Below are 20,134 nucleotides of genomic sequence, written 5' to 3' on the forward strand. Positions count from 1 at the left end.
GAAAGCGGAAGCACAGTGCTCTGTTGTGTCATGTGACACTGGTTTAAACAGCTGAGCGATATATTGAACTACTCCAGTGAGTGACAAACGTTTTCTTGTCCTCGGAAAAACGGCTGCACCGGTGCTTGATCTGTAATATGTTGCTCTGTTGATAGCGGTTACAATACTTTACGGTTAACCACATTACAATAATGAGTCAGAACGATAATCGTAACCCCACAGTCCAAGCGAACGGCACGCTGCAGGCACTTCCAGAAAGGGATAACGACGAGTCGACACCTTTACTGGGAAATGTAAGTATTCCACTGTTATTTCCATTATACATCTCAGAATGTTAATTTGACTTAAACAGTTTGATTCTTTAATTTCACTGCATGTATCACTTTAATTATTTGCTCCTAGAACCAATCCTGTAGCTTGCACATGAACTAATGAATTCTGGGCTGAGATCTAATGAATTCTGGGCTGAGAACATTATCCAAGAGCTGGTAGTGTCCCAAGCGAAACTGAAAGCCAAAAAAGTCATATGATCAAATCTTGTGCTGTCCTTCCCTGTGGTGGTAACAACTATATGAAACTGTTTTTTAAAGACGTCCAAAACGCCATTAGTTATAATAGTTTGAATAGACATACTACACAAGCCCATCACCTCAGTAGGAGTAAGACGATCGCAGCACAGAGGTCCTGTGGTTCTTTTCATGAGCAAGACTTTACATAATTTGATAGCATTTTGTAAACATGTAGGATATCTTCTGCTATATGTTAGATAATCCTAAAGCAGATTATGGGCATCTTTCCATAATTAATTAGCATAACTCACAAGCCATAATATCAATCACCAATAGTGTTTAAAAATATTTTTGAATGTTTACTTCTCAGGGCTTACTTGTATAAGTCATGAAGCATCTAATATTTCCAACAAAAAAGTGGTTTCTTGGTGTTTAGAGGTGACTTTTTGTTATAATATAACACTCAAGAACCTGTGGTGATCTGGATATATTGAGGTAGAAATGAGGCCATGTGATCTGAAAGGTGAGGGTACATTTTCTCTTCCCTTTTCAAATCTTTGGCCAGGTCCCCTTTAGCAGACTGTCATGCCAGCTAGGCTAGGCTACGCTTGTGCTGTGTCCTGCGCGTGTTCAACCTTGCCCCAGGGCATCGCTGCACTGTGTCAGCATCAGCATCCCCCCCCCCCCTCTCCCCAGCATCCCTCTGCAGTGCTGGCCTTCCCTGACCTGGCCAGCTTACTGTAGCTTTCAGCTGGGCAAGCAAAGTGCTCTATATGCAGATATGGAACTTCAAACAGTGAGATGAAAGGTGATTGATCAGGGAACCCTGAACCTGAGAGTTATAGAGACATGTCTTCAGCTGGAGTGCAGGGGGAAGCCTGCACTGATGCACAAGCAACAGATCATGTATCTGAAGTGAAAGGTATAAATAAAAATGCATCCATATCAAGTCCTTTTTAAATGTAAATGTTTAGCTTGTCAAAATGTTTAAATGCTCATTTAAAAATTACACGTACAGGGCTGTTAAGAAATAATGTAATAAATGTAACAAAGAATAAATGCAAGTAGTCAATTATAGGGTTTGCTGTGATTAATGACAATTTTGTGATGAAACATTGTGAATGAAGCTCCAATTAAACAGCTTTTAATAATAAAAAAGCACTAACAAGTATTTTAAAAGAAAATACAGAAACTCCTAAGTATTCAAATTTAACTTCATTTGAGTCAATCAGATGCACTTAGCCGGTGTAAGAGCATAGGCAATTCATACAAATCAGACTTTGATTTGATTGCAAATAATCTTATCTGTTTGACTGTCTCCAGCTTTACAACCCTCACTATTCAGTAAATAAAATTAATATAACAAAATCTATCAGAGAAGTTTAAGAATCATTTGATCAATTGAGCAATATTGTCATTTATGCAAGGTTTTAGGATCTCTTTAGTTTTATCTTTAGATGTTGACTTGTCTAATAATGAAGAGCAGGAAAACAAAGAAAGGAAGTCATTTTATTTGCACAGAGTAAAAGCTATTTCAGCTGTTAACAGCGTGATTTATCATTAAATGTTTTTCAGCTGGAGTGTTCCGTGGGATGTATTAATAACTCTGGTATTTGGTTATACTCCCTGTCTGATGTGTCGAATGATGACAGAGGAGTTAATGCCTCAATCATTTTACATTAACATGTAAGATTAATGCTTTAACTTTGGCAGTCCTTTATTTATGGTAGTGTGCGATTGTGCGTGTGAGTGTGTGTGTAAATATGTTTTTAGCATTGCGCTGAATTGTATTTCAGATAGCCTAGTTAAAAGAAGGGCTTATCAAAGTCAGTGCATTCGGCCCATCTTGTCAGTGAACTACACCCCCCAGTGTTCTGTTTCCCCAGAGCCAGTTGCCAACAACGTTGCGTATTACATCACTGCCCATTGTTTTTATGGGTAATATACATATGCATGCAGCTGGTTGGCCCCTTTCCAGTTTTTATGCAGTCTGTCCTGAAGGAGGAGTCTGTCCAGATTATCCCCAGAAAATTATCCCCTCTTCTTTTTTTGCTGGTCCTGTTTCCTGGCTCCTGGACTGAGTGGATGCTGTTAATCTTTAACCCTTTACAAACAATGATGTCTCTCTGAGATCAGTCTAATAAAGTAGGGAGATTCAGGGATAAACAACAACAAAAACGATCCATTCCTTTCAGTACATCTCCCTGAGGTTCCTTTCAGTACATCTCCCTGAGGTCAATATTCTAAAGACAAAAAGCAGCCAGATTCAGGAACAGCTTGAGCAGTAGCTCCTCCCCTCCAGTTCCAATCAGCAAGTGAGCCCCAGCCGGGCATCAGAGATGAGCCCTCTGCCCTTTTCCTTAATTAAGAATTTGCTCACGTGTCTTCAGAATTTTGCGTTGCGCTTTGAGAATTCGTTGGCCCTCGCGAACGCGTTGGCGGGCTCTTTTACCGGCTGTCCAATCGGCTGTCCGAGTGCACGGCTGCCTTTTAATTAAAGCATCCTCCGCACGTGCTAACGATTTGTTAGCAGAGCGGCGCTGCTTCCTTGACACATTCCGCCGCTGTATATTTAGCCCCTGTTTAATAATGCGCATCCTCTTCTCCCCTTCTGGAGATTTAACTTTTCTTTGATGTTATTATCGGCTTTTGGGCCGGGGGGGTGTCATTGGGTGGGCCCGCGTGGATCGGATGGCCAGCTAATGAGGCCCCAAAGCCCGGTGATCCCCGTCCCAGCCTGGAACAGGGAGGCGTGAGCTGGAACCGGCCCGGATATCTCCTATTAGAGCTGGGGGGCGCAGGACCCAATCCTGCCCAGCTACTGCAGCTGTCCCGGAGGCAAAGCTCCCGTCCTTTGCTTCCCATTCGACACTGTTACCATGTCCTCTTCTACAATCAGCCCTGCACCCAAATCCAGCGCTTTTACACGATATACCTGTTCATATACAGCATGCTGTAGATGGTGTGGAACTTTCAGCCAGAAACTAGATTTGCTTTAATGAATCATAATCAAAATTTTGAAATATTTTGGGGTTTTTGGAGGGCCAGCGTGGGCTGCTTCTTGTTCCAAACAATTGCCCTGATTTAGTTTACTAAATAGCTTCATATGCTAGTTCTGATTCACTCCTATATCAGACCACAGTAAAACCTTTATGATACATGAGCAGCCTGCAGCTGTAGCTGTTGATTAGACAAATTTCAGATCATTTAATTCCATGACGTTACAATCGCTTGGCAGGCGCTGTTATCCAGTGTGATGTACAGTAGTGGAGAACATCAGTGTTGCTCTCCAGAGTGTAAAAATACAAGGTCAGGATACCATTGACCTTTCATCTTTATGGTGTAAGATCACTAGATCATTGCTGGTACTATAAGCAATGGAGTTCTAGGACGCCAACTTTTTTGGTAAACATTCCAAAAAACCTGCTATTCAAAGGGTTAAATTAAGCAGGTGCTCATTGTGCGCCACCGGTGTACCCCAATGTCTTGACCCCCCTGTCTCTGCTGTGTGTGTAGGCTGCGGGGGCGCACGGTCCTGGGGGGGCTTCCTTCAGCTCCTGCGTCTTCAACCTGATGAATGCAATCATGGGGAGCGGGATCCTGGGCCTGGCCTACGCCATGACCAATACCGGCATCCTGGGCTTCTGGTGAGCGAGCCAGAGAGTGTGTGTGAGAGAAAGAAAGAATGTGAGAGAGCGAGAGAACAGAATGTGAGTGTGCCATTGCTAACATTCTGGGCTTCTGGGGAATGATGGAGTGAGTGCATGTGTGAGGGGGAAAAAAAAAGACAGAACGTGAGTTTGAGAGAGAGAGCGAACGTGAGAGGTGTGCACATGGCCACGTTCCCCTGTGCTCTGTTTCTGTCCTGGGCCCCTCGACTGACCCGGGGCACGGCAGTGCGTTTACACGTGGCACAAACAGCGCATCTGCATGAGTATACTGGCTGCTATGAGCATGCTAAGAGTTTAGCTCACTGCCGGTATGAATGTACGACGTGTGAGAAACGCCTCTGCTCCCCTGGTTGAGTCCCACTGCCCTGTCTGTGTGTGAGGTGGAACTGTGCACCATCCTGCATACCGCTCCCTGTTTTTACAGTCTGCTCCTCCTGCTGGTCTCCGGTCTCGCCTCCTACTCCATTCACCTCCTCCTCAAGCTGTGTGACCAGACAGGTAAGAACCACAGTGCCCCGTCTCCTTTCCCTGGGCGGAGCTTCTGCACCTCTCCTCAGAGGAGGGCCGTGTGCATTAACCTGTCAGCAGTGGGCGGGGCTTCTGCCCTGCTTCAGCACTAATGGGACGATCAGTCACAAAGATTCAAAGATGTCATTATCTCCATATGTAAATCTGTCAGAATGCTCATTTAAGCATTGCTACTGACAGCCTTAATATCTGTTCTTTTGAAGCTTGTAATTACTGACATTGAAGCCATTATGATAAGCCATTATGATAGGTTTACATCCTAGAAATAAAAATAATTGTTTTGAAGATGGAAGTGCAGGGAGTATGCTAACACTCCTGTTGCTTTGTTATTTATGTTTTTTGGTATTGGCTCAGGTTTCTGCCCCTGTTCTTCTTTGGCTGATTGCGCCATGGCTCCTCGACACTCTTTAGCCATATTTTATTTTTTTGGATTTCCCTCCACAGTAATAATGTTATAGGTACCATGTGTTGTTACACTACAAATAGTTAGTTTGTTAGATTAACATTACACTCAGGGATCATAAACAGCTCTTTGGTGATATAGAAATTCCTGAGACTTATACTGATGTTCTCTACTTCTACAAGTCGCTCTGTATACGAGCATATTTTAAGTCATTGTAATGTAATGAAGTATGCTTGTGCTCCCACATACCCAAGACCCCTCAGGATCAGTGGGTGACATACAGTGATAGTTATGTAAAGACTCTGGTCTCTGAATGTGAGATGGGGCAGGGATTGCAGTATTGATGCTATATGGTGCTTTCTCCCACAGCCATCACTTCATATGAAGGTCTGGGTTTCCAGGCCTTTCAGAAGCCTGGTAAAGTAAGTCTTTATCAAAGTCACATGTTTCTAATGATTTTACTTGATGTATGTCTCATTTTCAGCATTTTAAAGCCAGATAGTAAAATAAGTACTGAGATGGTTCTCTTGTTTTTTTTTTTTTCCAGATTCTGGTTGCTAGCACCATTCTCATCCAGAACACTGGAGGTAAGGTCTCAAATCTTTGTGAAATGTATGTAGTTTGGTTGCCTTCAGTGAGTCTGAATTGAATTTCCAGAGTCAGATTTCTTTAGTAGTTATGTAGGAAATGTGTAAGAAAATGTTAAGTGGCTGTCTAGGCACAGCTGAGAGTTGTGAGGTCCAAGCCCAGTGAGCTTCTCCACCTCGTAAGCTTTTTGTCTCCAATAGTGCCCAGTGACCCACATTCAGTCGGTCCTAAACCCTGCCGTTTCCTGTAAAGAGGCGGCTGTGATCCCGGGGCGGTGTATATTTGTGGAGGCCCCCCCCGGTCTGGCTGCAGAGGGAGCGGCGGCACCTCCTGGTGTCTGAGCGTGCTCCCGTAGCGTGCTCCTCCCACACCGCGTTCATCTGGCCCGGCCTCCATGCCGGGTGCTCCTTCTGCATGTAGTCCCCCGAGCCCGGGCTTCCCCCTCTGCTCCTGTCAGGCTGGGCTCAGTCACACCGACGTCCCAGCTCCTCTGGATAGCCTATCTGCTACCTGATTCATTGGCTTTTTTTTGGGCTGCTCACTTGACCTTGGCGCTTATAGAAGTCCTTGTCAGCGGAGACCTGGATCCTGGGATACGCCCCCCCCCCCCAGCCTTATGGGACCCATCAGTGCTTTACCCTGCCCCCCTTCCTGAGTGACGGATTTGCCATTGCTACCTCACGGCCCTCACCCCTCCCTCACACACACACACTGATATCTGACCTCCTAGTATTATTGATCATCGAGGCGTATCCTCAGCGATTAACCCCCCCCCCCCCCCCAATACACCGCCTCAGTTCCTTCCTGTTGTCGTCATTGCTTGTGGGGAAATTTGACTTCCTAATCCTGTGATCTGGCGTCATTAGCAGCGATAAATAGGCCGGCGCGGGCCGCCAGGACGCGGTGGGGGCGCGGGGGTGGGGCCGTGGGGGCGGGCGGGCCGCGAGTGACGAGAGCCGCCCTTCGGATCCTCCCGCCCAGACCCAGGGCTTTCAGCTGCCGCTCAATTAGCCCCCGTTGAGTAAATACTCATTAGCTCTGCCAAAAAGCTGATGAGCCAATTGACCTTAATTATAGCGTGGCCTGGAGCAAGCTCTCCTTTTAATGAAGTCAGGCTAGCTTTGCCCTGTGCTAAGTATACACCCCTTCTGTCAGAGTCTGCAGGGCATAGCTGCATTTTCTGACTTCTGTTGTGGCATCTGTGATTGTGTTGGTATTATTATTATTATTCATTTTATTTTTTCAATGATTTTTCCTTTCATGCTCAATGACCATGTCTAAAATATGTAAGTACTGTGGTACAATGTGTGTGTGTGTACGTGTGCTTGTGTGTGCGTGTTTGCTTTAAGGACATTAACCAGCTGCATTACGAACACTAATAAATATGTATTTTCATAATTTCATTATTCATTATGTGATAGGAAAACAGATGTGTCCTGTTGATTGCACTGCACCAGTAACAATAATTGTATTGTTGAAATTTTTAGGACTTGTGTTTGGTGTTTGTATTTTATTGTTTGTGTGTTTGTTGTTGAGACTGGATAATCTGAATTTATAACAGCATGCAGGCAATCTGAACTGGGTGAAATTTATTGCGGTCTGCTGATATGTTGCCACTACTGAGTAGCACACAGCTGTTTGGAATCCATTCTGGGGTCAGTTGTGTGTTTCTGGTATAGTGAGCCAGGAGGATGTTGTAATGATGCATAATGATCCCACTGTTTTGGGGATCTTACAGAATCCACACTGGGCGGACCGGTGGGAAGTCCAGTGTTATTATGCAGATGAAGTGTGTTTACAGTCACGTGGACACACCTGGTTATCTCTGCTTCCCTGGGGCCTGTAATGTTTAGATCTCCTCCGAGAAGTTGGGTGGTACCAAAATGCGATCATTTTGAGGGGGTGTGATCTGAAAATATTTTCCGTCCGAGAGAGAGAGAGAGAGAGAGAGAGAGAGAGCATTGATCCTGGATGAGAGGAGGTCCAGGAAATGAGACGTGCCTGCAGGTTCTGCCCGTTTTCTGCCTTTCTCCTGGAGTGTGTGCTGGGGGCAAGGGGTTGGCTGGAAGAATTTAAAAATGAAAACAATTGCAGGCGCACCGGGATTAAGGTCCAGGTTGTTGTTGTTTTTAAAGGGGGGGGAGGTGGAGAAGCAAGGCCCCGGGGCAGACTCCACACAGCTGCCCCTCCCAACCCCAACCCCCCAAAACACTGGCACTTTTCACTACAAAGAAGTGAATATTTCCTCCCAGACTGACCTGCCAACTGCTTCTCATTGAGCCCTGCTGTAGGTAGCAGTCAGTTTACATTAGGGGGTTTGTTCTAGCCGGGCCGGCCACTGCGCCCCTCTGTCTCCCCGGGCCCGGCCTGCCTCTTTCCGGCCGGTCTTTGTGGGGCCTGCTCGGCCCACAGGATGTGCTCCAAAGCCCCTCTGATCAAATTTCAGGGGGTGGGGGGGGTTGATGGAAAAGAAGTCATGCCTATTCTCATTTTCATAGCATGAGGGGGGAAATACCTGGATTAATGTCAAGGAGCGTTGTGTTTTATTAGTATTTTTCTCTCCCCCGCCCACTCAAAAGGGGGAGGGGTTAACTCCCAGATTTGAAGCATCCGGCTAATGCCTGCAATTTAATACGCCCGGCTTTACTGCACATTCCCCTCTGGTTTGCTGACCTGAGCCGTCAGTATTTAAAAAAAAAAAAAAAAAAAAAATTTGAAAAGCGAACGGGGTCTTGTAATAGCTTGTTTATTTTTTTGCGGTGCGCTGTTGTTTCCAAGGAGACCAAGGTCGCTCCAGCAACTGCATGATGTCAGTGCGTGTACAGTGCGCAGTGTGTGTGTGTGTGTGTGTGTGTGTGTGCTGGTGTGGTTGTGTGTGTTTGCGTGTGTTCTCTTTCTCTTTTCATTATGTGATATCTCTCTCTTTATTCCTTTTTCCAGCCATGTCCTCCTACATGTTCATCATTAAGACAGAACTGCCCGCCGCCATCACCAGTTTCCTGAGCCCAGAGCCTTCTGGGTATGTCCTGTGGCAGCCCTAGCCTTCTGTTTCATGCCAAGCCTTTGTTTACTTCAGGGGAGGTTTGCATGGAACAATAGATGTGAAACTGTCATCCCTGCAAAGTAATTTTTTAATTTACGAATTGTCTAATTGTGCATTTGAATTATGGTTGAGATATTCCAGACTCTGTGCAGTCTGAAAGTTTCCATTCTCAAAGAGGCTATTGGAACTTGTTGTAATGAGATCAGAGCAGCTTTATCCGATCCACCATTTTAGATTCATCACAGAGACTTGAAGTATGTGATGTAAATATCAGAGAAAAAACCACTCCTCACCACTATACTCCATCATAACGATCTCTCTTACCAGGATCAGAATAAAGCTTTAAAACTCTGGGGGTGCCCAGTGTAGAGCAGTGATGGAGGAAATGTAAGTCTGAGGGAGAATATCAATCTGCCTTCATCAACATGAGTTACCCTCATTTGTTTTTCTCCCTGTGGCAGATTTCTAAGCTAAAAGTCTGATTCCAAGAACTGAACTGTTGCTGTACTGATTTTTTGAGAGCAGTCACCGCTGAGCTCAATCTGTCAAAGTCAGGGGCATCTCCACACATCTGCTCCGCATTAGGAATTTGCACTAAATCTCTTGCACATGTTCCTCAATCACGCCGATACAGCTTTATATCAGTTTTGCCATTATAATTGCTGCTTACGGTGGGGAAACAAAACGGTTTCGCTAATGAGCGGCTTCTTGAGATCTTGGGCGCGTAGATTGCTGCTCGAGCGCTCGGTAATAATTTTGGGATTTGCTGAAGCGCATTCCGCCTTCGAGCGCCCGTTATTCTCGGGATCGCGAAGCGCGGTTTTTTTATTTGTTTATTTTAGTCTGGGTGTTTAGGCGCAGATAAGACGCTGTTGGACTGCAGGCCTCTGGCTGTTTGCTCACGTGGTGTTTGTGTGGGTGGGAGGGAGGCTGTGGCGCAGCCTCGCGTCGCACACAGTGGTCATACGAGGTCCTGGGCGAGGGGGTACTTCACACAACCGTCACACCTGACCCGCAGCAGCTCTCTCCAGCTGCATCCTGTAATGTTTTACGGTTCCTCGGGGTCCGCCTTTTATAACGTCTCTTCTCATGCTTTCTGACTGAGAAAGACGTCGAGCCTGCCAAATAAAGAGAAAACGTTTTCTAGCTGGTCTCCGAAGACGAGGACCGGTGTCATTTTAAGCTACTTTGTGAGGTTAAAGTTCGGCTGAAACATTAATAGATTCCTTTCAAAAAAAGTGGTAAAATGGCCGTTGCTTTTTCCCATTGCTGGCATAGTAAAATCTATGGACAACTGGAGCGTGCACCGAGGGTCTTGACTTCATTCGTGCTGATGGGCAGCACTTGGATTGGCCACCCCAGCTCCACACAGCCACAGATGGTGAGCTGTACCCGGGCCTTGTAGGGTCATTCTGTGAAATGTGCACCGTTTCATATTTCAGATCTGAATTGGCCATTATGCAGTGAAGTCTGCTGTGGTGGGGCTTTATCCACAGGGTTGCCGGTGGAGATTTCCCCCAGATCCCCGTGTCATTGGAGGATTGCGGACTGTGGAATCGGAAGCGATTCAGTTGCTCAGACCTTGTAGCGTGCATAATTGTTTTTATTTCCTTGGCATGAGCAGTGTTGTCAAGCAAGGTAACATGCAGGACTGCATGTAGTGAGCCAGCCTGGAGAGGCATCATTTATCTATTTATACATAATAAATTCTCCCTACTTGGACTGTTCAGTAACATTAATATTAACATTAATATTATTTATGATTTTGGTGTTGATCCTGGTTTCCCTTAAATAAAGGCAAAGCAGGCGAAAGACCGTCTCGGACTGCTCTCGTAATGAAAAGCGCATCGGCGGCGGCGGCGGCGGCAGAGCCGCGGTTCCGGCAGTTTCTCTGGCTCTTCATTGATTTCCGTTCGCTGTTTCTTTTCAGCCGAGGCTCTCGGTGCGTTTCTCACCTTTCAGATTGCAGGGGGTCGGGGGGGGGGCTGAGGAGGACTGAAAGGACGGAAGGCCTCTTCAGACAGTCCTCCGCAGAGCTGAAAGCTTCCGTTCGCCTTTGTCCAGTTTACATTACAGATCGGATGCTTGTGTTTCCGCTTCCACGATTGGAAACCAATTGTTCAGCTGCTGTGGTGGTCCAGTGCTTTTTTGTTTTATTTATATTTTCTCATTTTTAGGAATTTAGCAAAATGTTCTTATCCAGACTGGCTTGCACGGCTTACGTTCTTTTGAATATTTTTACTGAAGCATTTTAAGTTATGTACCTTGATCAAGGATACAGTGGCCAGTGCTTCACCTAGGAATTGAACGTACAGCATTGCAGTTGCCTACCAATTTCCCTAGTTTCTGATTTTTCAATATATATATTTTTTTAGATAATTTGATAGTTTTGGCAATTGGAAATTTACTGAAGCAAGATTATGAGGGTACCTTGCTCAACAGCACAACAACAGTGCCACACCTGGGATCCAAATCTGGGACCTAGTATTTGTGTGTGTGTATGTGTGTGTGTTTTTATTTAATTTTATTTATTGTTATCCATTTTGGTACACAGCCGCACACATAATATTAGCATGGTGGCCCTTAGCTTGACTTGGTTTGCTTCCACAAAACTATATATTTGATTATAATGCAGAAAAACCAGTAGCCCGGTAGTGTGTGCGTATGGGCGAGTGCACAGATGCGTTCCAGCAGATGTGTTCCGATGTCCAGGTCTCGCTGCATTATGCACAACACGATCGTTTTCAGAGGCCACCTCACGGCAGCGTGTAGCCCCTCCGCGCCGCTCGAGCTTTAAAGCAGGGTTTTGTTCGTGGTTGCCGCGGACGCGGTGTTTGGTGTCGAGAAAAAGGAAAGTCCAGAGGAAGATTAACGGCGTGCGCTTTGCAGCCGGAGAGCTGATACTGTCGGCTAATATAGCAACACAGAAGCTGTGAAGCTGCCAAACAGAGGTCACTTTGTTTAGTGATGATGTCGGAGCAGGTGCTGCCCGCCCATGCACCAAGCCAAATAAACAGCTCCCAACCCCGCCCGCCCCCCGCCCCCACCCCCGTCGCCCCCCCCTCCGCGCTCCCCGGCCCCCGTCCCGTCCCAGCCCGTGCCGGCATGCCTTCCACATTCGTCACCCCCGTCATTCCTGGGGTCCTGGAATAAACCGCTTTGCCGTTCCACTGCGAGGAAAATGCTGTTTGGCATCCGATGCCTATCTGACCGAGTCCCTTCATTTGGCAGAATGAAGCTGTTTGCATGTGAATTGCATAATTGTTATGGTTTGTGAGTAAAAGCTCTTAATTTATAACACATGAAGAGCTGTCTCGCTGCATTTAGGCACGAAATGAAGACAAATTTCCCCGAGTCGGCCTGCTTTCGGTTAGAGCAGCCCGGGGCGCTAAGGGCAGAATTCTTCCACATTGGTCACACTGCTCTGGGATAGCAGGGTGGGGGTGGGGTGGGGGATCGTTAAATACAGAACTGAGGGAAGAAACCGTGGAGGGGGGACTGCAATGGAGTTTTCCCCCTCAATTCAGGGGGCTGTGTTTTGTTACTTACTATACTGGAAAAAGCCACTGTTGTTATGTGCAGTAATGACCTAGCATAAGAAGGGTAGAGGGGCTGTCCAGACTTTGCAGTGGCATTTCTCGTGACTACTTAGGTCTTGTGCTTACGAGATGTTAATTCACCTTTCCTATATTGCTTTTATATGTGGTAATATTTATAGCAGTGAACTTATCTCTGTGTCAAACCCCCAACTCTCTCTCTCTCTCTCTCTATATATATATATATATATATATGTATATAGTTCTCTATCTATCTGTCACTGTCTGTCTCTGTCTCTCTTTATCTGTCTGTCTGTCTGTCTGTCTGTGTCTGACTGTCTGTCTGCCTTTGTCTCTCTCTCTCTCTCTACAGAAACCCCTGGTACCTGAATGGCTGGGTCCTGCTGATGCTGGTGATGTTCTGTGTGGTGCTGCCTCTCGCTATGCTGCCAAAGATCGGTTAGTGGCTGTGCTTGCTCTGGCGCTGTGTGAGAGAGGGCCTCCGGGCCTTCCAGTGTCACCACTGCTCTCTCTCTCTCTCTCTCTCTCTCTCTCACTCTCTCTCTCTCTCTCTCTCTCTCTCTCTCTCTCTCTCTCTCTCTCTCACTCTGCAGGGTTCCTGGGCTACACCAGCAGTCTGGCCTTCGTCTTCATGCTCTTCTTCACCGCCGTGGTGAGTTCAGCGCAGTCCAGTCCAGTCCATTGTGATTGTTATGTGAATTTTTCCCCCACCCGCACTGTGATTTAGAGTTAGAGTTAGAGTTTGCCCCGCACTGTTTCCATGACTACCTTCTCTTATAGGTTGTCATCAAGAAATGGTCTATCCCCTGCCCCCTCCCACTGAATGACACTCTGACTCCATCTCAGGTGACCGTCATAAAAATGTTGATTTGTCAGCTAGACAGACATGCAGAGCTGTTAAATTATCGTTATTATCCTTTATTGCACTGTTGTAAAGGGAGGTGGCTGACTGCATGCAAACTTCATTTTAGTTTGTCAGTGGCCAGAGTGCAGGGTGTTGTGTGGAATCGGGTACACAGTAAGTGATGTGGTTATGGTTTCAATGTGTAACATAGTGCTTAACTGAGTCCATTAACTCTGATGGACTTATTTAAGCTCATTTCATCTAACTCTGGTAGAGTTAAATTAACACAACATTTTACTGTGTTTAGATCATAGTGACATATTTGCAGTTTACATCGCAGTGATGTGGTTCAGGTTTAAACCACTGTGACCTGGTTGTAGTGTAGACCACAGTGACCGCAGTCATCCCTGGGAGGAAGCATCTGTCCTGGCCAATGGCAGGATGTAACCTTTGACCTTGCGGGTCCATTTGGGAGCACACTTCCCATGCTTTCAGGACCCTCTAAGGAGCTCATTGCTGAGCTCTTGATCTTAGAGTTCCTCTGAAGTGCCAACTGTTGACCCCCGTCTCCAACTGCAGAACAGTCAGTTAGACAGGAGACAGAAATGTCCTGAGCCATGCTAAACTGAAATGTGTCAAACGCCATACTTCACTGAGATGTTCCTCTTTTCATTGGGGTGGGGGGTTTGGCGGGTTTTGGTTTGGGGTTTTGGGGGTTTGAGGGAGGGTGTGGGAAGGGGAAGCTGTGTGGCTTTCTATTGCTGTGGTTCCAAACCCTGGTCCTGGGTATTTTTCTGTATATTTTATTTTTCATTCCTGCTAAGTTCACCTCCTTAGGATTGGTCAATGAATTAATTAATCAACCAATTGCTTTTATCCTTTCATTAGGGTAGAAGGTACAACAAGAAGTCAATATAGCAGACCAGTATTTTAGTCAAAGCTCAGTTAAATGTAAAGAATTGGTCTCACTAAGTTGGGCACACAGGGGTTCCTCAGGCCCAGGCCTGAGACGCACAGCTTCAGTGACTCAGCATGTAAAACTGTTCTCTCCTCCTGCTTTTGCTTTTTCTAGTCCAGCAATTTCTCCGACCCAGAATGCATTCCCAAGCTCTTTGCCATTTCCAGTAAGGTAAGCCCGCACCCCCTTTTTTTTCCCCAAACGCCGTTTTCCAATAACAGAATGATTTAGTGGAAACGCTGCCTTCTCTTGGGAAAGCCGGAAAGACAGCTCACGGGGAGCCATTTGTCACTGGCGTCGTTATTTTTATTCATTTGTCAGATGTCTGTATCCAGGGTAGCCTGGGATTACCAGCTTTAGAACAGCGTGCATCCCCGTACTGCATGATCCGCACTCCTGAAAGCATCTTCGGGTGACATTTCTCAAACATGCAGTCCAGGATTGTGCAGACTAAGGAACTGCTCGTACCCAATGTGCATCTGTGCTGTGCGTGCTGCTGTATGGGGGACAGAACATTGCTGTGCAGTTAAGCTTCTAAGTCCATGATGGAGTTTGAGTGTCAGAACAGCGACATCCGTCACTCTGTGATTGTGCAAACTGTGAACCCTTTAACCCACCCTGATAAATCGCAAAATGAAAAAGGTCTCACTTTGTTTTAAGGAATTATTTAAACTTTAATTATTATTATTATTATTATTATTATTATTCCCCCCCTTTGCTATGAGTAATAATATGTTGTACAGTTTGAATGGCTCCTTCCAGTAGCACTTGACTGTTCATGGTGATAGAGATGTAATGTGTTTTCCAGAGCGCCTACGCTATCCCCACTATGGCCTACTCCTTCCTGTGCCACACAGCTGTGCTGCCCATTTACTGTGAACTGCACCGGTCAGTGTCCGTCTCCCCCTGCACCCGCTCGCATTTCCTCAACGTTTACGTCCGCCGTCACTGTCTTTGTAAATCCTAGATTCCTTTCACGTATCATCTAATGGTTTTCACGCGGTCTGATACCGCAGACTAGGGAAGACATTTACGTGGCGGTTCACGCGTACTGCATGTGGGTTGTAATGAGGTTATTGCTAACGCTGTGCCTGACGATCTGTATTTTAGACCCACAAAGAAGAAGATGCAGAATGTTGCCAATGTGGGGATCTCGTTGAGTTTCCTCGTCTATCTGGTCTCCTCCCTGTTCGGCTACCTCACCTTCTATGGTAAGAACTCTGGGAAGCCTTGGCACTTGGTTGGAGGAAGCTTTTGGAGGATAACCTGAGCTCATTAGTCCTTTTCACCTCTTCGATTGATCGACAGAGCATGTGGACTCGGAGCTGTTGCTGGGATACGACCGTTACCTGCCTCATGACATGTTGGTGATGACCGTCCGTCTGGCCATCCTGCTGGCTGTGCTGCTGACCGTGCCACTCATACACTTCCCTGTGAGTCCAGCCTGACCGTCATCAACGTAAAACCACACAGTACCACTACATGGCAAAAGTATGTGCCCGGGTCATTGTCATGCTGAAACAGGAAAGTGCCTTCCCCAAACTGTCGGGTGAGCACAGAATTGTCTTTTGGTCGTATTGTGTATCTGTATACACCAGCCTTCCATCTGCAGTGCATTGCCCTGCCACTACGGAGTGATGGTGCAAACACACCCTATTTAGCACACAGGGTGGTGTGCTAACTTGCTCCTAGTTTCCATGCTCAGTGAGTGCGTTACTGTGGGTGTCAGTCTTCTGCTCCTCTTTGGTTGGCTGCTGCACACACACGGTCTCTGCCCTAGGCTGTACTTATTTTCTCATTTCCCCAGCGCGTGTCATCAGCTGGGCCTTGCTTATGCTAAAGCCCCTCTTCTCTTCCGTTCAACCACAGCGCTGAAATTCAGCTCGCTCAGCACTGCAGTGGTCTCCATCTGAACACATCCTTATTAGGGATATTTTTAGCTGTTTTTCTACTTAAGTCCCTGGCTTGGCTCACGTTGTGATTCACTTTGAAGGATGCCCTACATTTTCTTTTCGCAGTAGGAGTTCTGCTTTCCTCAAAGGGTTGTTGAGTGTCTGACTGCTGGGTGGCTCATTCGGTTAAGGCACCTCGCTGTGGTGCATAGATGAGCCCCATGGTTCCAGATGGAATCCGGACCGTGCCAACACACAGCTGGCGATTGCTTTGCCCAGAGTATGGGAGGGTTCAGTTGGTTAGGGGTCTGCGTTGCGTTGCTGATCGATTGGGCGCCTGTGTACCTTATGTTAAAGCTGCATTTGCATGTGTTTTGGAGGAGAGCCGTGACTGTGTACATGCCTCAGACACGGCAGTAGGGTTCCTGCATGAACGTGTCTGTGATTGCAGACAGTTAGCCATTCCGACCAAAAACTTTGTTTTTAATTTAAAATAGGTGTGGTGGGTGGTTGGTGTTGGGTGATTGGAGTTGGATGGTTGATGTCGGGTGATTGGGTGGGTGGTGCTTGGGGGATTTATTTTGGGTGGATGGTGTTGGGTGATTGGAGTTGGATGGTTGATGTCGGGTGATTGGGTGGGTGGTGCTTGGGGGATTTATTTTGGGTGGATGGTGTTGGGTGATTGGAGTTGGATGGTTGATGTCGGGTGATTGGGTGGGTGGTGCTTGGGTGATTGCTTATGAAAGCAGAGGGGCAGCAGGTGACTCTCCTTGCACATTTTCTCAGGCCCGGAAGGCAGCGATAATGCTCATTCGGGGGGACCAGCCTTTCTCCTGGGTCCACCACGCTGTGGTCACCGTCCTGCTGCTGACTGTGGTCCTGCTGCTGGCCATCTACGTCCCAGACATTAAGAATGTGTTTGGGGTGGTGGGTGAGTGAGCGTTGGCCACTTTGGCATTGGCCCTGACCCAGGAGATTTGGTCACGTTTTGTGTCCACAAAAGAAGATCATTTTTTCAACCCTGGTACCTGAGCAGCTTTGGCATATGACTTAAATACTGAATTTCACAGATTCACTAAAACATTTTTTTTTCTGTGTCCCAGGATCTACCACCTCCACCTGTCTTTTGTTTGTGTATCCTGGACTCTTCTACCTCCGTATCAGTGAAGACCCCCTGAAATCCCCTCAAGCCATCAGTGTATGTGCTCAGCTTTCGTTTATGGTGTAATGGTCAAAAGAATTACCAACCCACAAGCTCTTAGCTCTTATCTGTAACATCTAGTCGTCATGGATGTCCTAATGTTTAATTTCACTGATAGTGTTCTTGGCGTACTCAATGTGAGCAGTGACTGCCTGCAAAAATGAGTGAGAACTTGACTATAGAAGAGTGTATCATTTGAACGCTGTGTCTAAGCAGGAGTTTAATTTGGGAGGAATGCATTTGAGATGTGGAATTTAGTACTGTGTGTGTCTGTGCAGTCAGTTTGTTCAAGGTTACAGTGTGAAGTTAAATGTGCTTGTCCATGCTACTGGGTCGACTAGGAGCTGTCTTCTCTCCACAGGCTGTGGCTCTGGTGGTGTTTGGTGTCTTCGTGGGGCTTTTGAGTTTGTGTGTCATCATCGTCACCTGGGCACAGAACCCCTGACCAGACCGATGCTGAGGGGTGGACCACAAGTGGGAGAAGTATCACTATGGAAACGCACACAAGACACTCAGGGTGCACATGAGCACAGAATCAAAGATATGAGAGAGAGAGGAGTCCGAATTGAGCTGCATTCCTTAAGGACCGGAAGTAATTGGTGCTGAAGAGTTTATCCACGGACCGTGGGAATCATCTTCTGGAGCAAGTTTACTGTTTCTCGAGTCTCGCCACAATCTATATTGTATTATTTGATGAACTTTTGTAATGTTTTCATCTCTACAGATGTATGTGCCAGACAATCAGAGGCTATGAGACCATTCGAATGGCTTTCCAACTGTTTAAACTTTACTGGTGCTCCTGGTTCTCTGTCAGGTGGGCAAAACACTTTAGAACCGGACATTTTGGTCACAGTTATGTATTGTATTGGAAGCACCAATGTTGATTGGAAGCACACATATTATCTATGCTGCACCATTTTTATTACCATTTATAATCAAAATAATTCCTGACAATCTCGGGGCAATGCAATTATGTATATTTTTAATGAATAATGTTACTTACAGATTGTGTTTTTATCTATTCTACTGCACCAGATGTAATTGGATTTCAGCTGCTGGGAGTAATTATTCTTATGGATTCCAATTATAATTACTAAGATGACCATAACTTCAACATCATAGAGAATCACATTTCATTTGACAAAACCATTTTTTCTATATATTGCGATGAAGCCAAGCACTTAAGATTTTCTCTCACACATAAAAATGCCTATTCTCATTATTTGGTCACATGTAATTACGTCTCAAAATGTGAATGTTAATATAGATCAAGGTTTACATGCATTCTATGGCTGTGGAAGTGTTAGTTTTTAAATGTTTAATGATTATATATTATATTTGATCAAAGAATTTCACCAAAGGGAAGTGGTTGTCACAGTCATGTCAAATAAAAGGGAAAATGCTCACTTTAGATTTGCTTCTTTGCTGAGTGAATTTATTACACACCATGAGATCGCCACCACATAATCGGCATTGTCTACCAATCATGCCCCTCCCTGTTGTACAACAGCCGTGTAAATGTGTGTGTGAGTGTGGGGGGCGGGGGGCAGGGGTGTGTGTGGGGTGGACAGGCTGGCAGTGATCTTGGTCATTCCCCAGTGAAAGGACTCTCTCTGAAGAGGCAAATTGAAGCCAAATGTACTGTACATTTCCAATCGCGATGCTGTTTAGATATTATATCTGAAAGCAGCCTCTGGGGCTTGCACTGCTGGATCCAATATTGGCAATTAGTCAGGGGGAGAGCCAGAGCTTGCCTCCCTCTGTCCCACAGGCCCTAAAACCTGGAAACAAACAGGCCCCCGTTCCTGCAGGGCCAGTGTGTAGTGGGTACGCAGAAGATTCAGTACTCCCACAAAGGAACCCAATCAGCATGCTGGAATCACTCTGAAATAACTCCCCTAGTCAAAGTCCCTGAGTTGTATTTGTTGAAATATTAGTTTAACAGACCGTAATCATTTGGTAAGGACCGTCCTTAGTTAATGTGCATTAAATGTGCTACAGTTGTTCTCTTGTGCTTTGCTGCGTTGGCATTTTCAGGCCGACCTTTCGATTTCAACTGTTTGTTGTAGCAGTCCCTGTTTAGTGCAGCTTCATTTCATCGCAGTAGGCCGTTAATCAAGGTTTGGCACCCTAACACTGCCTGTGTGGTTACCCCTCTTCACCAAGCAAAGGGGAAGGCCGGACACTAGGGACTGGTCCTGTTATTGCACAGGTCTTCTATGAGAAGGACATTTTACAGGAGTTTGTTTTTAATGGATCCAGACCAGGCGATGACAAAAAAAGAAGAGGAGATTTGTCTGATATCAAATAATGACAAAGTTAAACAGATTTGTTGAAGGTTTGTAATGCACAGCAGAGCCTGAGACAAACCAGATATCAGGATCCCCCCTTTAGCCTGGCCCCAGACTTCATGCTGCATGACAATTACAATCAACGTGTGCCTCCAAGTGTAGAAACTAGACTCATGTGCGATGCAGTTCTTTTGCTCCTCAGTGTTTTTTTCAGGGAAACCTCCCGCACTTCCAGAATCCAGGATCTGGACTGGGCCATTGGTGGTGTTGCTGTGCTATACCAGTTTATTTTTACCGTGCATGTGTTAGTTTGATTTGGCTAGCCGTGTTGATGCTTATTTGTGACTTTGCGCATCCAAACATGTGACCCTTCCTTCCCTTCTCTCTTCCTTACGTCATGGTTTTACCCTTTCCTTATGCTTTTTCTGATGGTGCCTGCCACCATCTTGGCTCCTCTCCATTGTTGCCTCAACAGAGAAGCCGCCAAGCATTGCACCCATCACCTGGTTTATATTTAAAACTCTTGTTTTCGTATGATGTCACCGAGCCGTCGTCAGCATTCTGAAGGGCAAGCTGGGTTCTATTCCAGGGGTGTGTGAGGAGTGGGGAGGGGAAGGCCGGGGGGACAGGACATTTTGATCCATCGTCT

At 46.1% G+C, this 20,134-nt stretch overlaps 1 protein-coding gene across 1 annotated transcript; it reads left to right on the forward strand.

Annotated features, from left to right (window-relative positions):
* The first annotated feature begins 33 nt into the window (after positions 1-33).
* On the forward strand, positions 34-18,605 carry slc38a6 (solute carrier family 38 member 6). The gene is made up of 16 exons (XM_064323854.1): positions 34-293; positions 4,026-4,156; positions 4,605-4,678; positions 5,481-5,533; positions 5,659-5,698; positions 8,640-8,718; positions 12,652-12,737; positions 12,893-12,951; positions 13,080-13,145; positions 14,216-14,272; positions 14,910-14,989; positions 15,212-15,312; positions 15,410-15,534; positions 16,780-16,924; positions 17,097-17,191; positions 17,556-18,605. Exons 1-16 carry the CDS (start codon positions 192-194, stop codon positions 17,637-17,639), a joined length of 1,377 nt encoding a protein of 458 aa, XP_064179924.1. The 5' UTR covers positions 34-191; the 3' UTR covers positions 17,640-18,605.
* Positions 18,606-20,134: the final 1,529 nt, after the last annotated feature.

This window comes from Anguilla rostrata, chromosome 1 (genome assembly GCF_018555375.3).
Source record: "Anguilla rostrata isolate EN2019 chromosome 1, ASM1855537v3, whole genome shotgun sequence".
Classification (NCBI taxonomy): Eukaryota; Metazoa; Chordata; class Actinopteri; order Anguilliformes; family Anguillidae; genus Anguilla; species Anguilla rostrata.

Bases quoted from the DNA above. Each gene is read 5' to 3' on its own strand.
- slc38a6 (XM_064323854.1), top strand. From the start codon at position 192: ATGAGTCAGAACGATAATCGTAACCCCACAGTCCAAGCGAACGGCACG. The intron at 5,699-8,639 runs GTAAGGTCTCAA...TCCTTTTTCCAG, and splicing joins TCTCATCCAGAACACTGGAG to CCATGTCCTCCTACATGTTC. The intron at 15,535-16,779 runs GTGAGTCCAGCC...ACATTTTCTCAG, and splicing joins TGCCACTCATACACTTCCCT to GCCCGGAAGGCAGCGATAAT.